The sequence below is a fragment of the Mercenaria mercenaria genome, unplaced genomic scaffold (assembly GCF_021730395.1).
Source record: "Mercenaria mercenaria strain notata unplaced genomic scaffold, MADL_Memer_1 contig_832, whole genome shotgun sequence".
Taxonomy (NCBI): domain Eukaryota; kingdom Metazoa; phylum Mollusca; class Bivalvia; order Venerida; family Veneridae; genus Mercenaria; species Mercenaria mercenaria.
The window spans coordinates 4,636-20,451 of record NW_026463740.1 but is presented as its reverse complement, the minus strand read 5'-3'; the positions used below and the strand labels follow the sequence as shown (position 1 = coordinate 20,451).

The 15,816-nt window shown below is 33.0% G+C and overlaps 1 protein-coding gene and 1 long non-coding RNA gene across 2 annotated transcripts; both read right to left on the bottom strand.

Annotated features, from left to right (window-relative positions):
* Window positions 1-1,238: 1,238 nt before the first annotated feature.
* On the bottom strand, window positions 1,239-10,046 carry LOC123538314 (uncharacterized). The gene is made up of 4 exons (XM_053536197.1): window positions 10,012-10,046; window positions 8,742-8,993; window positions 3,618-3,701; window positions 1,239-2,373 (listed from the first exon to the last, which is right to left on the bottom strand). Exons 1-4 carry the CDS (start codon window positions 10,019-10,021, stop codon window positions 2,063-2,065), a joined length of 657 nt encoding a protein of 218 aa, XP_053392172.1. The 5' UTR covers window positions 10,022-10,046; the 3' UTR covers window positions 1,239-2,062.
* Window positions 10,047-11,873: 1,827 nt separating this feature from the next.
* LOC123538313 (uncharacterized) lies at window positions 11,874-15,408 on the bottom strand. Its single transcript, XR_008369720.1, has 3 exons — window positions 15,339-15,408; window positions 13,042-13,116; window positions 11,874-11,909 (listed from the first exon to the last, which is right to left on the bottom strand). It is a non-coding gene; the product is annotated as an uncharacterized LOC123538313 (long non-coding RNA).
* Between the last annotated feature and the right edge of the window lie 408 nt (window positions 15,409-15,816).

The following is a 15,816-nucleotide window of genomic DNA, read 5'->3' as shown; positions in this document are numbered from 1 at the left end:
AATCTTGGCAGAAAGTTGCTAAAGTATCAATTGTGCAAACCTATTATAAATTCGGACCATTAATATTTAACAAGAGGAGATTTTTAGTTTCCCCTACATCCATATTGGGAAAAGTGGCCATGCTCTCTGGATGGCTATATTTCTGACGAATGAGAATAATTTGTTACACCCAATAATCGTTCATGTGAAATTATTTCAAATTCTTTTTTTGAAGGTTTCTAATTAATAAAAATAGGAAGAGAGATCACGTACTCTGGTGGTCTTGTCTTTTAAAGAATCAAAATAATAAAGAATCATGGCTGTGAAATTGTTTTAGATTCATTTTGTAAAGTTTCTAATTGATAGACATAGGGATGAGAGGATGTATTCTGGTTGTCATTTGTTTTAACATACTAAAATAATTTCAGCACTCTTGGTAAATTTGTTATGAAATTATTTCAAAAGTGGGCACATGTTTTTTGACAAGAAAATTTTCTAAGTTGTCATTATTATAGAGATAGATCTACTTCTGGTGGCAACAGTTTTTGACAAATCAGAATAAGTCGTTAGCCACCTAAGGAATCATTTGTGTGAAATTGTTTTAAACTTTGGCCTACAATCTCTGACAAAAAGACAAGTATTTACTGCTGAGTTTCAACTATATCTATTTAGAGAAAGGTAAATATCTACTGTATAGAGAAACTCCATGGCAGCAATCATTTTTGACAAATCGGAATAATTTTAACAAGCTTTGTATATAGTCACCCAAGGATCTTTTGAGCGAAATAATTTAAGAAATCGGGCAAGCAACAAGAGGAAATGTTCAAACAACTTTTGAAGAAGACCACGTAAGGAACACCCTTGACACGCGTGTAATTAATTTCCGACAAATGTTTTCAAAGAAAATGTTGTTGTTGTCGTTCGACAACGGACCATGAGTAGTCACAATAACTCACTTTGAGCACTTTGTGCTCTGTCGAACTAAAAATACAAGTCAAAGTATTAAGTAGATGAGATATAAAATATTAGCGCATTTGTGCACGTTTTTTGCGCACCAGATTACACAAAACATTGGTTGTCAAGGACTATACTTCATGCAATAGTTGATACTTCTAATTAAGCTCAAAATATAATAAAATATAATACTGTTCATTTCTTACAAATCAATTATACAAATATGCACAAACTAAACGTACTCTCTTTACCATGATCCAGTACCAAATGAATTCATACACTTACTAAAAGTTCTAGTATGTCAAGTAATTTTTTGGACGTATGCTGTCAAATTACTGGACTGAAAGATATAGCTCTGATTTCAACAAATTGAAGCGTTGTATATTTATTGTATATTTATCTTAAAGTTTTTATTTTATAAATTTTATAGATACCGGCATTTGAACAAGGTAACTGTAAGACCTGAAAATTTCAAAATTGTTTGCGAACTGTAAATAAGCATCTCTATAGGCATTGGTACATTTTTGTTTAGGATATTCAATTATGAATACATATTTCTTTTCTTCAGATAAATTTAAATTTATCTGTGAAAAAGTGATTCACAGTCATTTCCAATACTTTGAAGTAATGATTTATGGTTAACATAATATACCCTTGTAGCTAGTGTAGTCAGTACAGTAATCGACAGATTGCGCAAATATGAAGAAGCTGGTACCATTTGTGTTGAAATATTTGGTGTTTGGTGTCAAATGAAATTCATATAAAAGGTAGACAATCTGAAATTTGAAGAGTAACAGAGCAAATCCATTGAAAATTCAGATATTTGAAAACGTGTTGCTTTTATATAATTTCCCTGATGGAACAATGTTATGAACTCACAAATAGTAGATTGATGTCCGGTCTATAAATGGTAAAAATACTTTTTGAAAATGTTGGTCCGTTTCTTTTTCTTTGAACGCCAATACATTTTTTAAACTCTCATAAAGATGTTACAAATCTACATCTATCTTCGGTTAAATGATGGTAATAGATATTATCATCAGAAGGTAGGGCATGGCCAGTTAGGAAGTTTGATAAGTGTTTTCGTTCAGGTTGCAATACAGTAGGATGATATTTTAGTCATTGAAGGTCAAACTCCAAGAACAATGCTCTTTAATGTTTCCAAGTTACAGCTCAAATCGGTGCAGTTTTTAATGGCACTATAAAGATTTCCAGCTTTAGCCTCTGACGGTTTCTGACGACTCCATTGTGTTAGCATGTCAACAATTTTCATTTCCAAAGTTTGGTTATTAGCTGTAATATGTTCTAGTTTAATTTTATCTAACCCTAATTCCATTCCTAGAGACTGCCAGCCGTCTCCAATCGCTTTGGATATCCTACTGAAGTCCTTTTCGGAAAGCATGCGAGTTGTGTCTTCGAAGAATTGTGGAAATTTATTGACTGTAAGGAAAATGAAATATAGTACAAATAGGTCTTGAAAACTGGTTTACATTCTGAAAATATATTTTACAATGGAGATTAAATATACGTTTTTGATTGTTACCCACTGAAATCTTTACTTTATATAATGAATGAAAGATAAACATATTATGCTTTACGGAAATTTCAAGACAATCTTTAATGGTTTCTCACTTTAAAGCTTCACTCTTAAAATAATAGATACTGATATTGTATTTAATAATTAAAAGATAAAGGAGGATATTAGTTTCAATATAAGGTCGAAATATCTTTTATGAGTGGAAGCGCAATACATGGTGTCAACGACGGAAATTTGTGTGATCTTACAGCAAAACAAATACATTCTCTTTCTGTTCAATGGTTTTAACCAACTTTATACCTATTTTGGTTGTTTCGTACAAGTTAGAAATCTATTGAACATTTTTCACTGTAAAAAAGCTATCATATATTCTCTCTAATAACTGACTTCAGTAATTCATGGAAAAATCATTATAATTTAATGAATAAAATAATTCTTATCTGTTGGAAAGAAACGGCTTAACGTAAATTTAAGTGACGTATAGTCTCTGAGAAAGATCAGAATAATGAATAATTAAGTATTAAACTGCCACGTACACAACATACAATGGGACTGAAGATGATATGGGAGGGGTTTTGTCGCTAGAATTACATATTTCATAAATTACAAGCAGAAATAGACACAAAGGAAATCGGAAAGTTTTGAAAACATACATGAGGTGCATTCATTGATATTGGTATTTGGTATTCAGAGTTGGTATAGGGAGAATAGCGTATTGCTGTATGGAGACACACCGGCAAGAAGAGTGATGTTGAAGCCCACGGCGCTCAGAATTAACCGGACTTGTTCCATCATATGAACATCTCAAAAGCTAAAAATCCTCGGTCAGCGTTTTGACATTGAAATTATTGAAAATTTAAATTATACTGTTTTCGACAGCTCCGTTAAGACGAAAACTTCTAACAAGTAAAGGCCGGACAATTTACGGTTCTTATACTGAGGTCCTGTGTCATGCCGGTATGTGTCCGAGAAATACCACACTACAGCAATTCAGATACCACCATTTGATCTCATTCATTGCCACACGACATATTTTAGAAGTAAATGCCATTGCAGCTACCACCAAATTTCTTTGCATTTATTGCTTGATGCATCTTAAACTGGTTAATTTAGCTGTCCAATATACTCAACATTTCATTATACGTACCCAGATTTTGAATCTTTTTGTAGTAATGATCAAATTTGTTCCACACAATCTGCCGGAGGTCACATGATACACTTGTTTCCTTCCCTGTAATGAGTATCAATTTAAAATCAGAAACTTTGGTTCAGAAATCCACCAAACTAAAATTAATCTAGAAAGAATATTATGTCTTAAGTCTGTTTTTGCCAATCATGATGAATAATTCTAAATTGAAGCAAGATTCGAACCAGCATGGGAACGATGACATGCCCTAGCAGTAACAGAGATCTAACCATTCTGCCAGCAGCGTTACTTAATAACCACTCTAAAGGAACACAGTGTTGCACCGCTGGAGAGCGTAACGTCAGCGTAATTCAGCGCCATCTAACGTAACGTCAAACATTATGCTTGACGACGCCACGTACTAATCGTTGACGGCAAACATCTTGTATGCTGAAGATTTCATTTCGTCATATTTGAACAACTAAATATCTACTTGTAGTTCAGAAAAGGAATGGATATAACTACTGGCTAATTTGAATATATTTTCTGATATATTCTTTTCCATCAAAGCTAGAATGAACGCCTTAAAGCCAAAACTAATTATATGTTTATTTATCTATGTTTAGAGTAAAAATATGGCTAAGATTTTGTTAGTGTTTAACCGTATTCATATCTATTACTCAGATATCAGTTTGAGTATATTTTTCAGATTTGAATAACGTGAGTATTATAGTTGGATAAAGCCGCTTAATTGCTGTCATTTTTAACTGTAGCTTTAAGCAAAACCGGGTGATATGAATGAACAAAAATATAAAATATAAAAGATCGGTGCCGTTTCCAAACATTTACGAAAAGATTTAGAACAAGTCCCTCGAAACATGATCGTTCAGAGTCTGCTTTAAAAATTGAAAATGTAAAAAAATAATATGAATAAACGGGAAGTGGGGAGAGGTGTAGTGATAACAATGACCTTTCACGTTTTAATGATTAATTGCTGACTTCATTTTTTTTATTATATTTGATGTCTCTTTGTTTCATACATAAAATAATGCAAGCATATTTTTTTTCACACAGACAAAATGGAACAGGCTACAAGTTATCTCAGCATCGACGTATACAGTCATTCCCACAGTGTTAACTTCTCTTTAAATGAACATTTAAAACCATGGTTAACAAATATGTGAAATTCAGATTTTAGAATAATTCCCGTTTTGTAAAACTTCAAATACAACTGACCCTTAGAAAATAGTCTCTTGTCTAATTCATCCAGTCAAAATTACCCCCACCCCTATGTCGGATCAAATGACACACTGGTTGGAGCATTCGCGCGTCAATCGAGCGGTCTTAGGGTTGGTGTCCGGTATAATTACTTTATCCGTGACTAATATTTTCCAATGGGATAGTTGTAAGTCACTTTGAGTTTAGTGCTTGTAAAAATAAAATGTTGACGAAAACGGGCGTAACCCCCGAAATCAAACAACATTATTCTCAATAAATAAGTTATTGCACTTATACATTTGATAACCATTAACTGTGTTGGGTTTACGCCGTTTCTTAACAACCTTCAATTATGTCACGGTGCTGTCTTTATAGTTTCTAACCAGGTGGCTCACTCCGTAAGAAATTGACGACCTTTCCCACTTCATGGAACGCTATAGCTATTCGGTCTCAAACTAACATCTCCAGATTCCGGGGAAAACTGTATTTTACTATTCATGAAACAGTTGAAACGAATTGAAACCAATCAATAATGCAACAAGCCGTTTATAAAGGCTGCAAATAATTCCTATAAATAGACAATGTGAACTTGGTTGAAAAACAAAAACGCGCGGAAAAGACGGTTAACTGTGCCTAAACTTCCCAATTTTCTTAGCATCATAGCGTGAATATGAACTCGGTAGTCAAGGAATTTTATAATCTTATTTTATTCAAAAAATTTTCAGGAACATTTTCAGAAAATTAAAAAAAGCCTATGGAGGAGAGAACAAGCAGTAAAATGTTTAGTAAGAAGTATCAGTTTTTTTCATTATGCCTTTTTGTGTGTAACATGCATTCATATACGTGTGACTATAAAAATAGGAAAGAAATCGGAAAATGGCTTACATCTGTGGAGTTTCCACTTTTTCTATTTTACAAAATTAGAATACGCTTAAAAGAAATTGATGTTGTTGTAATACTCTTTTGTGATTAACTGATTTTTCCCTAAAATACAAACACTTCTTTGTGAAATTTTGATGCGCAAATTCTGACAATTAAGACAATATAGTGAAAACAGAATCGAAGACTCCCGTATTTTTTTTTTTTTTGGTTAATTTTACATTAAAGTAAATTTACATGATAATTTGAGTCTGTAAAAAATTAGGGAACAGTTTTCACACAATACATGGTCATTCCGCACGAAAAAACAATAATTTCGTAGAATGATTCTGACATTATTTTTTCATAAAATAAGCTCTCCGTCGGCGAATAGTTGGAGAACAAATTTGAAAATTACACCACCGTATAGGATTCAACGGGCTTGTAATACGTTAAAAGAAGAAAAAAAAATGAATTAAATGGACGCCCCGAAACTAAATTAATCGCCGTAAAAATGGCAACGTCACAACTATTTAGGGTAAGGCTAACACGTGATTTTTCGACGATATATGCGTAAAAAGTATGCATTTGACCTTTTTAATAATTGTAAATCGAGAGAAGATCACCTTTAAAATTTGCTTTTATTTAAAAATGTTATGAAGGATGCAACTTGTTTTTGAAACGCCCGCTCATTACGCCTTTTTTACCTTAAACCGGTTTATGGTGCACCTAAACTCACTCTCACCCCCACCATGTTCCAAAGTCACAGGATGGTGTAAATAAAAGTTTTCACCGCCAGGTGAAACCCTCACATACGCAAAGGCAACAGAAGGCATGTAATGTAAAACAGAAAAATGCTTAAGGGTGTTTCCCTTGTTGCTCTGTCTTCTGCAAAGGCATTGAGTACTTGCGTTTTAGGTTCTTAAGAATTAATTGCATTTATATATATGGGATTTAAGCCAAGTCAAATTATTCACACACAATTTCATATCTCAAGGTAAAAATGAGGTTCAAACCAAATCTGCTTAGATAAATAGTCTATAAATTATATTGAAACAAAATTGCATAGACTGAGGAAACTATCCGTTGTTTGAATTCGAAAACATATAGAAAAACGTTTCCCAAACTTCTAAATTTGTTGTTTAACATGCTCGCCGCTAGCCTTTTGGTAACAGTAATATGAAACTAGAAATTGCTTTTGTAAAACGCATGTCTCCCCCAATGCAAAGTCCTATAGGCAAGAAATCAATAGGGGTCAGGAGCGAAAGTCAAACAGACACTGATGGTTGGCTGCAATAGAGATCATCTACTTGGCATGTCCAGTCATCCCGCTAAGTTTCAACACTCTTGGCCTACTGTCTCAAGTCACTGTTCAGGCTCCTGTGACCTTGACCTTTGATCAAATGACCCAAAAATAAATAGGGGTCATCTACTCTGCATGTCCAATGATCCTATTAAGTTTCAACATTCTGGGTCAAGTAGTTTTCAAGTTATTTTCCGGAAATGATTTTACATGACCAGGCCCTTGTGACCTTGACCTTTAATAGACTGACCAAAAAATCGATATGGGTCATCTACTTTGCATGACCAATCATCCTATGAAGTTTCAACATTCTGGGTCAAGTGGTTCTCAAGTTACTGACTGGAAATGGTTTTCGGTGTACAGGCCCCTGTGACCTTGACCTGTAACAAAGTGACCCCAAAATCAATAGGGGTCATTTTCTCTGCATGACAAATCATCCTATGAAGTTTCAACATTCTGGGTCAAGTGGTACTCAAGTTATTGATCGGAAATGGTTTTCAATGTTCAGGCCCCTGTGACCTTGACCTTTGACGGAGTGATCCCAAAAACAATAGGGGTCATCTACTTTGCATGACCAATCATCTTATGAAGTTTCAACATTCTGGGTCAAGTGGTTCTCTAGTTATTGATCAGAAATAGTTTTCAATGTTCAGGCCCCTGTGACCTTGACCTTTGACAGAGTGACCCCAAAAACAATAGGGGTCGTCTACTCTAGCAGTCCTACAACCCTATGAAGTTTGAAGGTTCTAGATCAAATGGTTCTCCAGTTATTGATCGGAAATGAAGTGGGACGGACGGACAGGGCAAAAACAATATAATGATTTATCAAGTTTAACAGGATAAGCATTATTAAGCCGATACGAAAAATGCGTGCAATGCAAAACCAGCGTGTTCTTGATTTACATTGTTTAAGCAGTGCATAGGACCGTCGCTGTGTAATGGCGCCATCTATACAGTATAGTCGCTCTGTGGTTTTCCAGTCCAAACCTTTATATTGTTCAAAGTCATATAGCGTTTATAAGAATTGATGTATCGTAAAGAGACACAGAAAGAAGCGCAAAGGAGTCTATTCAGTAGACTCTTCCACGTGTTAAATACTACATATTATCTGTATTCGATAAGACAGATCAGTGTAACAAACTATCAATTCAGCGGGTTTTATTATAAACGTCTTACATAAAAGTTAACACTCTTTCCCTTTCTATTGTTCTATAGTAGCAATATAGTTTTATATGGTAATATGAGTCACCGTAAATCTGATATGCAAGGAAATGTCGAAAAGCAAACAACATTACAAGTAGGTGAATACTAATATGAAATGAAGAACAGTTGGATTTAGTGGTTTTCAGCCTTTACATCATTTGTTTTCGTCTTAAATACCATCCTCTTTCCATTTTTGTTTTTGGCACTCCCAGTGTTGTTCATATGTAATCAAAAAGGTGCTCAAAATAAATATCCGACATGATACAGACAAAATTTGTAATATGACCCATAAATAAATTCTATACTTGGGAGAAGACATTTCATTCAAAGGAAATCGATTTATGATGAGAGAGAATGCTTAAAGCGGGATGGGAAATCTTTAACAACGTTATCTAATGCACGCTCCTCATAATGGTTACGAAGCAACACGAATTGTTCATACTTGGTTCAATTTTGAAGCAAAATGCTTCAAGACGTGTTTAGGTTTCATGCAATATTAAGCTTCTCTACACAACATCTAAATCGGCTTTCTTAATGATATTAATACTACACTCAGTACATACCTTTCCTTTTCTGGCGTAGAAGGAGGATTGATGATGTGTAGATATCATAATCTTTTAACGTTTGTTTTTCTTCAACTATTCTCCCATTACAGAATAAAACAAATTCATGTTTGGGAACCTTAGTTTTTCGTTCAATTTTGGACATCAGTGTTTCAGCGGAATCAGAAGGTGCTACTCCGTCAAACACATGTTTTTTCCCGTGAAGTTCCTCCACACAGATACTAACTTCAGTCGTTTCTGTTCGATTCCAGTCTTCGTTTGAAGAAAGAAACAAATATTAGTTATGACTGATGTCAAATAAACATTTGTCTTTAGATTTTATACCGGAATACTAATTATATTTGACTTGTTTTAACACTTTTACGTATATGCTTGCCAACATTTCAGAATAATTACCAAAGGAATTGCACAAAAGTTGGACGAAATGAAAGCCAATTCTGTGGCAACATCTTTATCTAGATCACAATTTATCACATTTCTATGGTATTAGTGGTGTAGTGGTTAGAGTGTCGGTCGGTTATTTCATCACAAGCAAGCTAAAATAATTTAGTATATTAAACTGATCGCATTTCTGTACATTTCAATTAACCATAAAATCTAATTTTTTTTATTGTATGTGACTTAATTATTTTCATTATTGTTGTGCCACACATATTTCACTTTAAATGTTTCCTTATGGATTTCAGCATCCCAAAGAAGAAATGAACACACGTTCACATAACATTTTCACAACAGATACACTGTAATGGGTATATTGCAAAATGCCAAAAATAAATTAATATATATTTTATTTCTAATGACGCAAATTATGTGTAGCTTTTTATCACTCTCGTGAGTTTGGGCACTTTGTTGTCTGTGTACAAATATAAGTAATATTTTTTCTTTTGCATTTGATTCGCCTGATTTGACCTACATATTCATAGATGTTAATATACAATTTGCAATCTAATTTCAGGAATATCAAATCAGTCAATTAACCTAACCAGTATTCAAATACTTCCCTTTTTGTCTACAGGTTACTGACAATATCCTAACAGGTAGCAGATTGATGATAGATACACGTTAATCTGGTTATAAACACTCAGCTTCCCGGGAAAGTATGAAAAGTATGGTATGGATCTTATGTCATCCACTTTTATACACAAATTGTATTATGACAGTCAAATATGCGGAAAATATATGGCATAATGCGCTGTAAACAATCGTTTAGTAATGAACTTGTGAATACAGGTTCAAATAATTCCAAAATTATAGTGTAAGGTATAAGTACCTTGTGTCATTGAAAATCTATTCTGTCTACTCTCAATTGCTGCAAAAAAAGAAATTTGAATTAATATTAAGGTATATGTATTCACTGGAAAGAAATCGTATATCTAAAATTGTATCCAATTTCAAATATTTGTAAAACAACTGATTAAATACCACATTCCCAATGATCATATTTACATACAATTTAAAATATAAGAAGTTGCATATAACGTTACTTGTGAGTACCTTTTGGGATTGTCTCTTCAAGCTTAAACCTATACCATTTGTCATGTTCTGAAAACAAAAATGAGAATACTTTGCAAAACTTTTAGAATACTCATTTCTTATCGAATAATATTAATTAGCACAAAAACATGGAATAATCGTATTCAGGATATCCATTTATGACTTAAAATTATGTTTCATTCTTCAAGACAGTTTACAAAATGATAACTGTCAAGCTGTACCGATGATAAAAGTTTTTTTTTTATACAAGTATTCACCAACTCATATTTAGGACAAAAACGTATTTGTTAGATTGAACATACTACCCTTTTTGTCTACAGGTTACTGACAATATCCTAACAAGTAGCAGATTGGTGACAGTTACACGTTAATCTGGTTTAAAACACCCAGCTTCCCGGGAAAGTATGGTAGCCTTTGAGAAGCTCGTCGTCTGTAAGGCCGGATCTTATGTCATCCACTTTTATACATAAATTGTATTATGACGGTCAAATATGCGGAAAATATATGGCATAATGCGCTGTAAACAATCGTTTAGTAATGAACTTGTGAATACAGGTTCAAATAATTCCAAAATTATAGTGTAAGGTATAAGTACCTTGTGTCATTGAAAATCTATTCTGTCTACTCTCTATGGCTGCAAAAAAAGAAATTTGAATTAATATTAAGGTATATGTATTCACTGGAAAGAAATCGTATATCTAAAATTGTATCCAATTTCAAATATTTGTAAAACAACTGATTAAATACCACATTCCCAATGATCATATTTACATACAATTTAAAATATAAGAAGTTGCATATAACGTTACTTGTGAGTACCTTTTGGGATTGTCTCTTCAAGCTTAAACCTATACCATTTGTCATGTTCTGAAAACAAAAATGAGAATACTTTGCAAAACTTTTAGAATACTCATTTCTTATCGAATAATATTAATTAGCACAAAAACATGGAATAATCGTATTCAGGATATCCATTTATGACTTAAAATTATGTTTCATTCTTCAAGACAGTTTACAAAATGATAACTGTCAAGCTGTACCGATGATAAAAGTTTTTTTTTTATACAAGTATTCACCAACTCATATTTAGGACAAAAACGTATTTGTTAGATTGAACATACTACCCTTTTTGTCTACAGGTTACTGACAATATCCTAACAAGTAGCAGATTGGTGACAGTTACACGTTAATCTGGTTTAAAACACCCAGCTTCCCGGGAAAGTATGGTAGCCTTTGAGAAGCTCGTCGTCTGTAAGGCCGGATCTTATGTCATCCACTTTTATACATAAATTGTATTATGACGGTCAAATATGCGGAAAATATATGGCATAATGCGCTGTAAACAATCGTTTAGTAATGAACTTGTGAATACAGGTTCAAATAATTCCAAAATTATAGTGTAAGGTATAAGTACCTTGTGTCATTGAAAATCTATTCTGTCTACTCTCTATGGCTGCAAAAAAAGAAATTTGAATTAATATTAAGGTATATGTATTCACTGGAAAGAAATCGTATATCTAAAATTGTATCCAATTTCAAATATTTGTAAAACAACTGATTAAATACCACATTCCCAATGATCATATTTACATACAATTTAAGATAGTAGAAGTTGCATATAACGTTACTTGTGAGTACCTTTTGGGGTCGTCTCTTCAAGCCATTTGTCATGTTCTGAAAACAAAAATGAGAATACTTTGCAAAACTTTTAAAACACTCATTTTTTATCGAATAATATTAATTAGCACAACATGGAATAATCGTATTCAGGATATCCATTCATGACTTCAAATTATGTTTCATTTTTCAAGACAGTTTACAAAATGATAACTGTCAAGGTGTACCGATGATAAAACTTTTTTATACAAGTATTCACCAACTCATATTTAGGACAAAAACGTATTTGTTAGGTTGAACATGATATATGATATCATATTGATTGAATATGATATATATATCAAAACACTGATTTTATTTGTCAGCTGCGTAGATACATTTCATTGTTTGCTTCGATATTTTTTTTTCATTTTTGAGTGTTTGATCCTGACATGTATCACATTTTTTATATTTAGCATAATCATATGTTTGTAAGTCAGCGTATAAACAGTATTGAAGCTATGAGTGCTTTTATTTTCTATCTCGTCTGCTCGACTTGATTTGATTTAGAGCTGATGTGTTTTGTTAAGAATGTCATAAACAAATGAATTGTTTTCAGTGTGGTGTCTTAACTGCGTGTTTGGTTATTTGTCAATGTATCACTACATTGCTTCTATTTCTTCGTTCGTTGCATCTTGTAGTACCCCGTGGGTACTTTGTATGTTGCTTTTTGCACTTTTATGTATACACGCATTTACATATGAGCGATTCGTACGGGTATTTAGCTTTCCCTTCCATCTTTTATGAAAAAACTTCAGCGGATGTAAATTAGGCTCCTTGACATAAAATTGATTAATTAAAGCGTATGTAGAAAACTGCTCACGTTTAACTATTATAGCATAATTATTTCATTAATATAACGGCGTGCTGTATTAACACGACTTTAAGTTACTGCAGTTATTACTTGACTTTATTTCGTAAATAAATCGTCGGTCTATACTTTGCTGCCAGCCTGTAGTTTAACATTAAAGTTTGCTAGGGTAAAGTCAAAACTTTGAAAAGCGTTTACGAAAAACTATTTTAATGTCATGTAGCCAGCACGTATTGTGTATATCAAACAACGCTAGAAATGTGTTGAATAAAAATAAAAACAGATTTAGTGTGTACTATAATTTTAATAATGCGGGTAAGATAACAAAAATAAACTTACCCTCTCTAGCTACACTTTCATATTCATTGTATATTCGTTGCAGGTTTTCTTCAACATTCTTCCAGTCAGGTGTGTCTAAAAATACAATTCATACGGAATTTGAAATAAAGAGTGTTGTTGTGCTGGTGTTTTTGTTCAAGACAGGTCGGAATAAAAGCCTATATCCTTTATCGTGAAATGTGCTTATCAGGGATTTAAAAATAAAGGTTTGATTGCCGTACAATCTAAATATATTATCAGTTGAACTGTGTCGATGTGACTCAAATGTTAACAAAAGTCATTCGCTGTTTCATATTCATGTGTACGATCTAGCTGTTACTTTTTGAGAATATGTTTGGTCTGGTACATTACACAGGAACACTGTGAGGTTAACTGGCTGCGGATATAATAAGTTACACGAACCAGGTGGACCTTTTTACATGAACGGGCGTTATCGTGATGGTTGTCTAAGTTCGCATTACTCGCACGCGTATTACTCTGTGCTTCATTTTCTATTAAAATATCGAGGTTCGATCTGTCGGTGGCAAGCCTTTTTATGTCGCGTACATTTTCATATTACAAAAATGTATCTTGTTGCAGCTTTCACTCAATTGAGCTTTGCTGGACTGGTTTACCTAATAAATTTGACAGAAGTTGATTTATATATCTGGGCACAGTTGTTTGAAGCTTTCACCTGCTGTTAAACTAACCGGCGGTTAACCTTTGATTCAAAATAAAAGTCTTGGCGGAAAAAATTAGTTAAATGTTTTAATTCTACTATAAAGAATTTTTAGTGTTGATAATACTTAACTCCTACATTTTGTTTTACCAAGTCTTTCAAAGTGTTGAATTATAACCTTTAAAGTTAATTGACTGATAGCTTAATCACCTGTCAAAGTTTCGTGTTGGGATGTTGACGGTCACTATAAAAATAAAAAAGATACGTTTTAGTTGGATGAACCTCGCACAAAAGGACATATTACGCATGTTTGAAGTTATAGAAAAGGGTTTTTTTTTTGCGATTATTCAGACCGAATTCATCAACATTTCAAATTCAAAATTGACATATTTGACTTAGTATTGCTAGAATAAATATTTGCTTATTTTATGCAGATTTTAATGAAAATTGTATTTACAAGGTTGGACATGTTCCGAATCGGCAAATTTATTATAAAGTGTACTTGAACTTGAACAGTTATGTATTCCAAGCCGACATTAATGAAAACGGTTACTGACTTAAAGCACTTTCTTTAAACAAAACTGAATATCTCCGAAATTGTAGATAGTTTTCAATAAATCATTGCAGGATTATAAAGAAGTCATTGATGTATCCTTAAAAACACGAGTTCTTGTAATGTGAAACTTTTACGGTCATTGTTTTAAGAATAACCCCGTTCATCATTCACATTTCATTGTTATGGTTAACATGACGAAAACGTTATACAAATGCAAAGAGTTATAACGTCTTTTATTATTTAAAATGTAAGTCATTTCCATAATCCACACCAATGCATACATATGCACACACGCACGCACGTGCCCACATTCTCTCAATATATTTAATCATATCTCAAATACAAAATTATATGTTATTTGTTCTTCTTATATTGTGCGACATTTAGCGTTGGTGTTGCTACTTATAGCGGCAGATGAGTTTGCGACATTAAGGTGTGGTTGCAACATTTAATGTCAACCTTACAATCTTTAATGAAGGTTGCGACATTTAGCTGTATGGCAACACTTAACGGTGTCAGAGATGTCTTTCTCCAGACGTCAATATAATTATCTGCTCGCCATGTTGACAACGCACCGATCAGTATTAAATATGAAAAACGCATTTTACAACGTCGCTATAGCAAATTATATCTGACTATCTATCCCCTATTGTGCATGAGGTCTAAAGAAATATGTATAAAATACAGTAAAAAGGCACAAATTCGAATTCAATAAGATATCTAAAGGTCTAATTAAATATATCTTAAATTCATTTTGTGATATCAAATATTCATTTACGGATAACGACAAAAGAAGTAATGATGTTATTACATTCAATTAAGGATATCATAAAATAATACTGATGTTAAGATATCAAGTAATCAAACGCTCAATTTTATGATATCTGTAAATGCGTTCAATGATATCCAGGAATGAAAATAAATACATTTGTGATATCCATATATGAATTAATGATATCACAAAAAGAATTTGTGACATCCATAAATGAATTTACTGTAACACGAAATAGTAATTGAGTAGTAAAATGACGCTATATTAAATGTTCTTAGACTGTGTATATTTCATAAGCTATTAGAATTTACCTTTGCTGCTTAACACTTGCTTGCCCAAGTCTTGGTATTTTCTCTCTAACTCTTTTCGTGAATATCTCCCTGAAACAATCATTGTTTTTAAATGTTAAACACTACCTTGGTAAACCATTTTCATTAAATGGTGCGAGTTGTGGCAACGTCCAGTATTATAATTGCCTGCTATACGTCTATAACTGCTTAACGTCAGAAACATCTCGTTAAAACTCGCGGCCGCTAATTGCCATAAAAGAACGCAATAACTGTACATGTCCACTAAAGGCCATAAAGTGTTCCGTTTAACATAATAAATCTTATCAATATTTGTATGCAGAAAAAAAGTTGCTAGTATTGTTACACTAAAAACGTCAGAATTCTTAATTTTAAATACCTGGGACCATTGTTTCAGGGAGCCGTGCAGGCCAACGTCTCCGTGTATGTTACCTTTGGTGATCATCTCAACTTGAGATATTGAATGAAATGTCACAAAAGT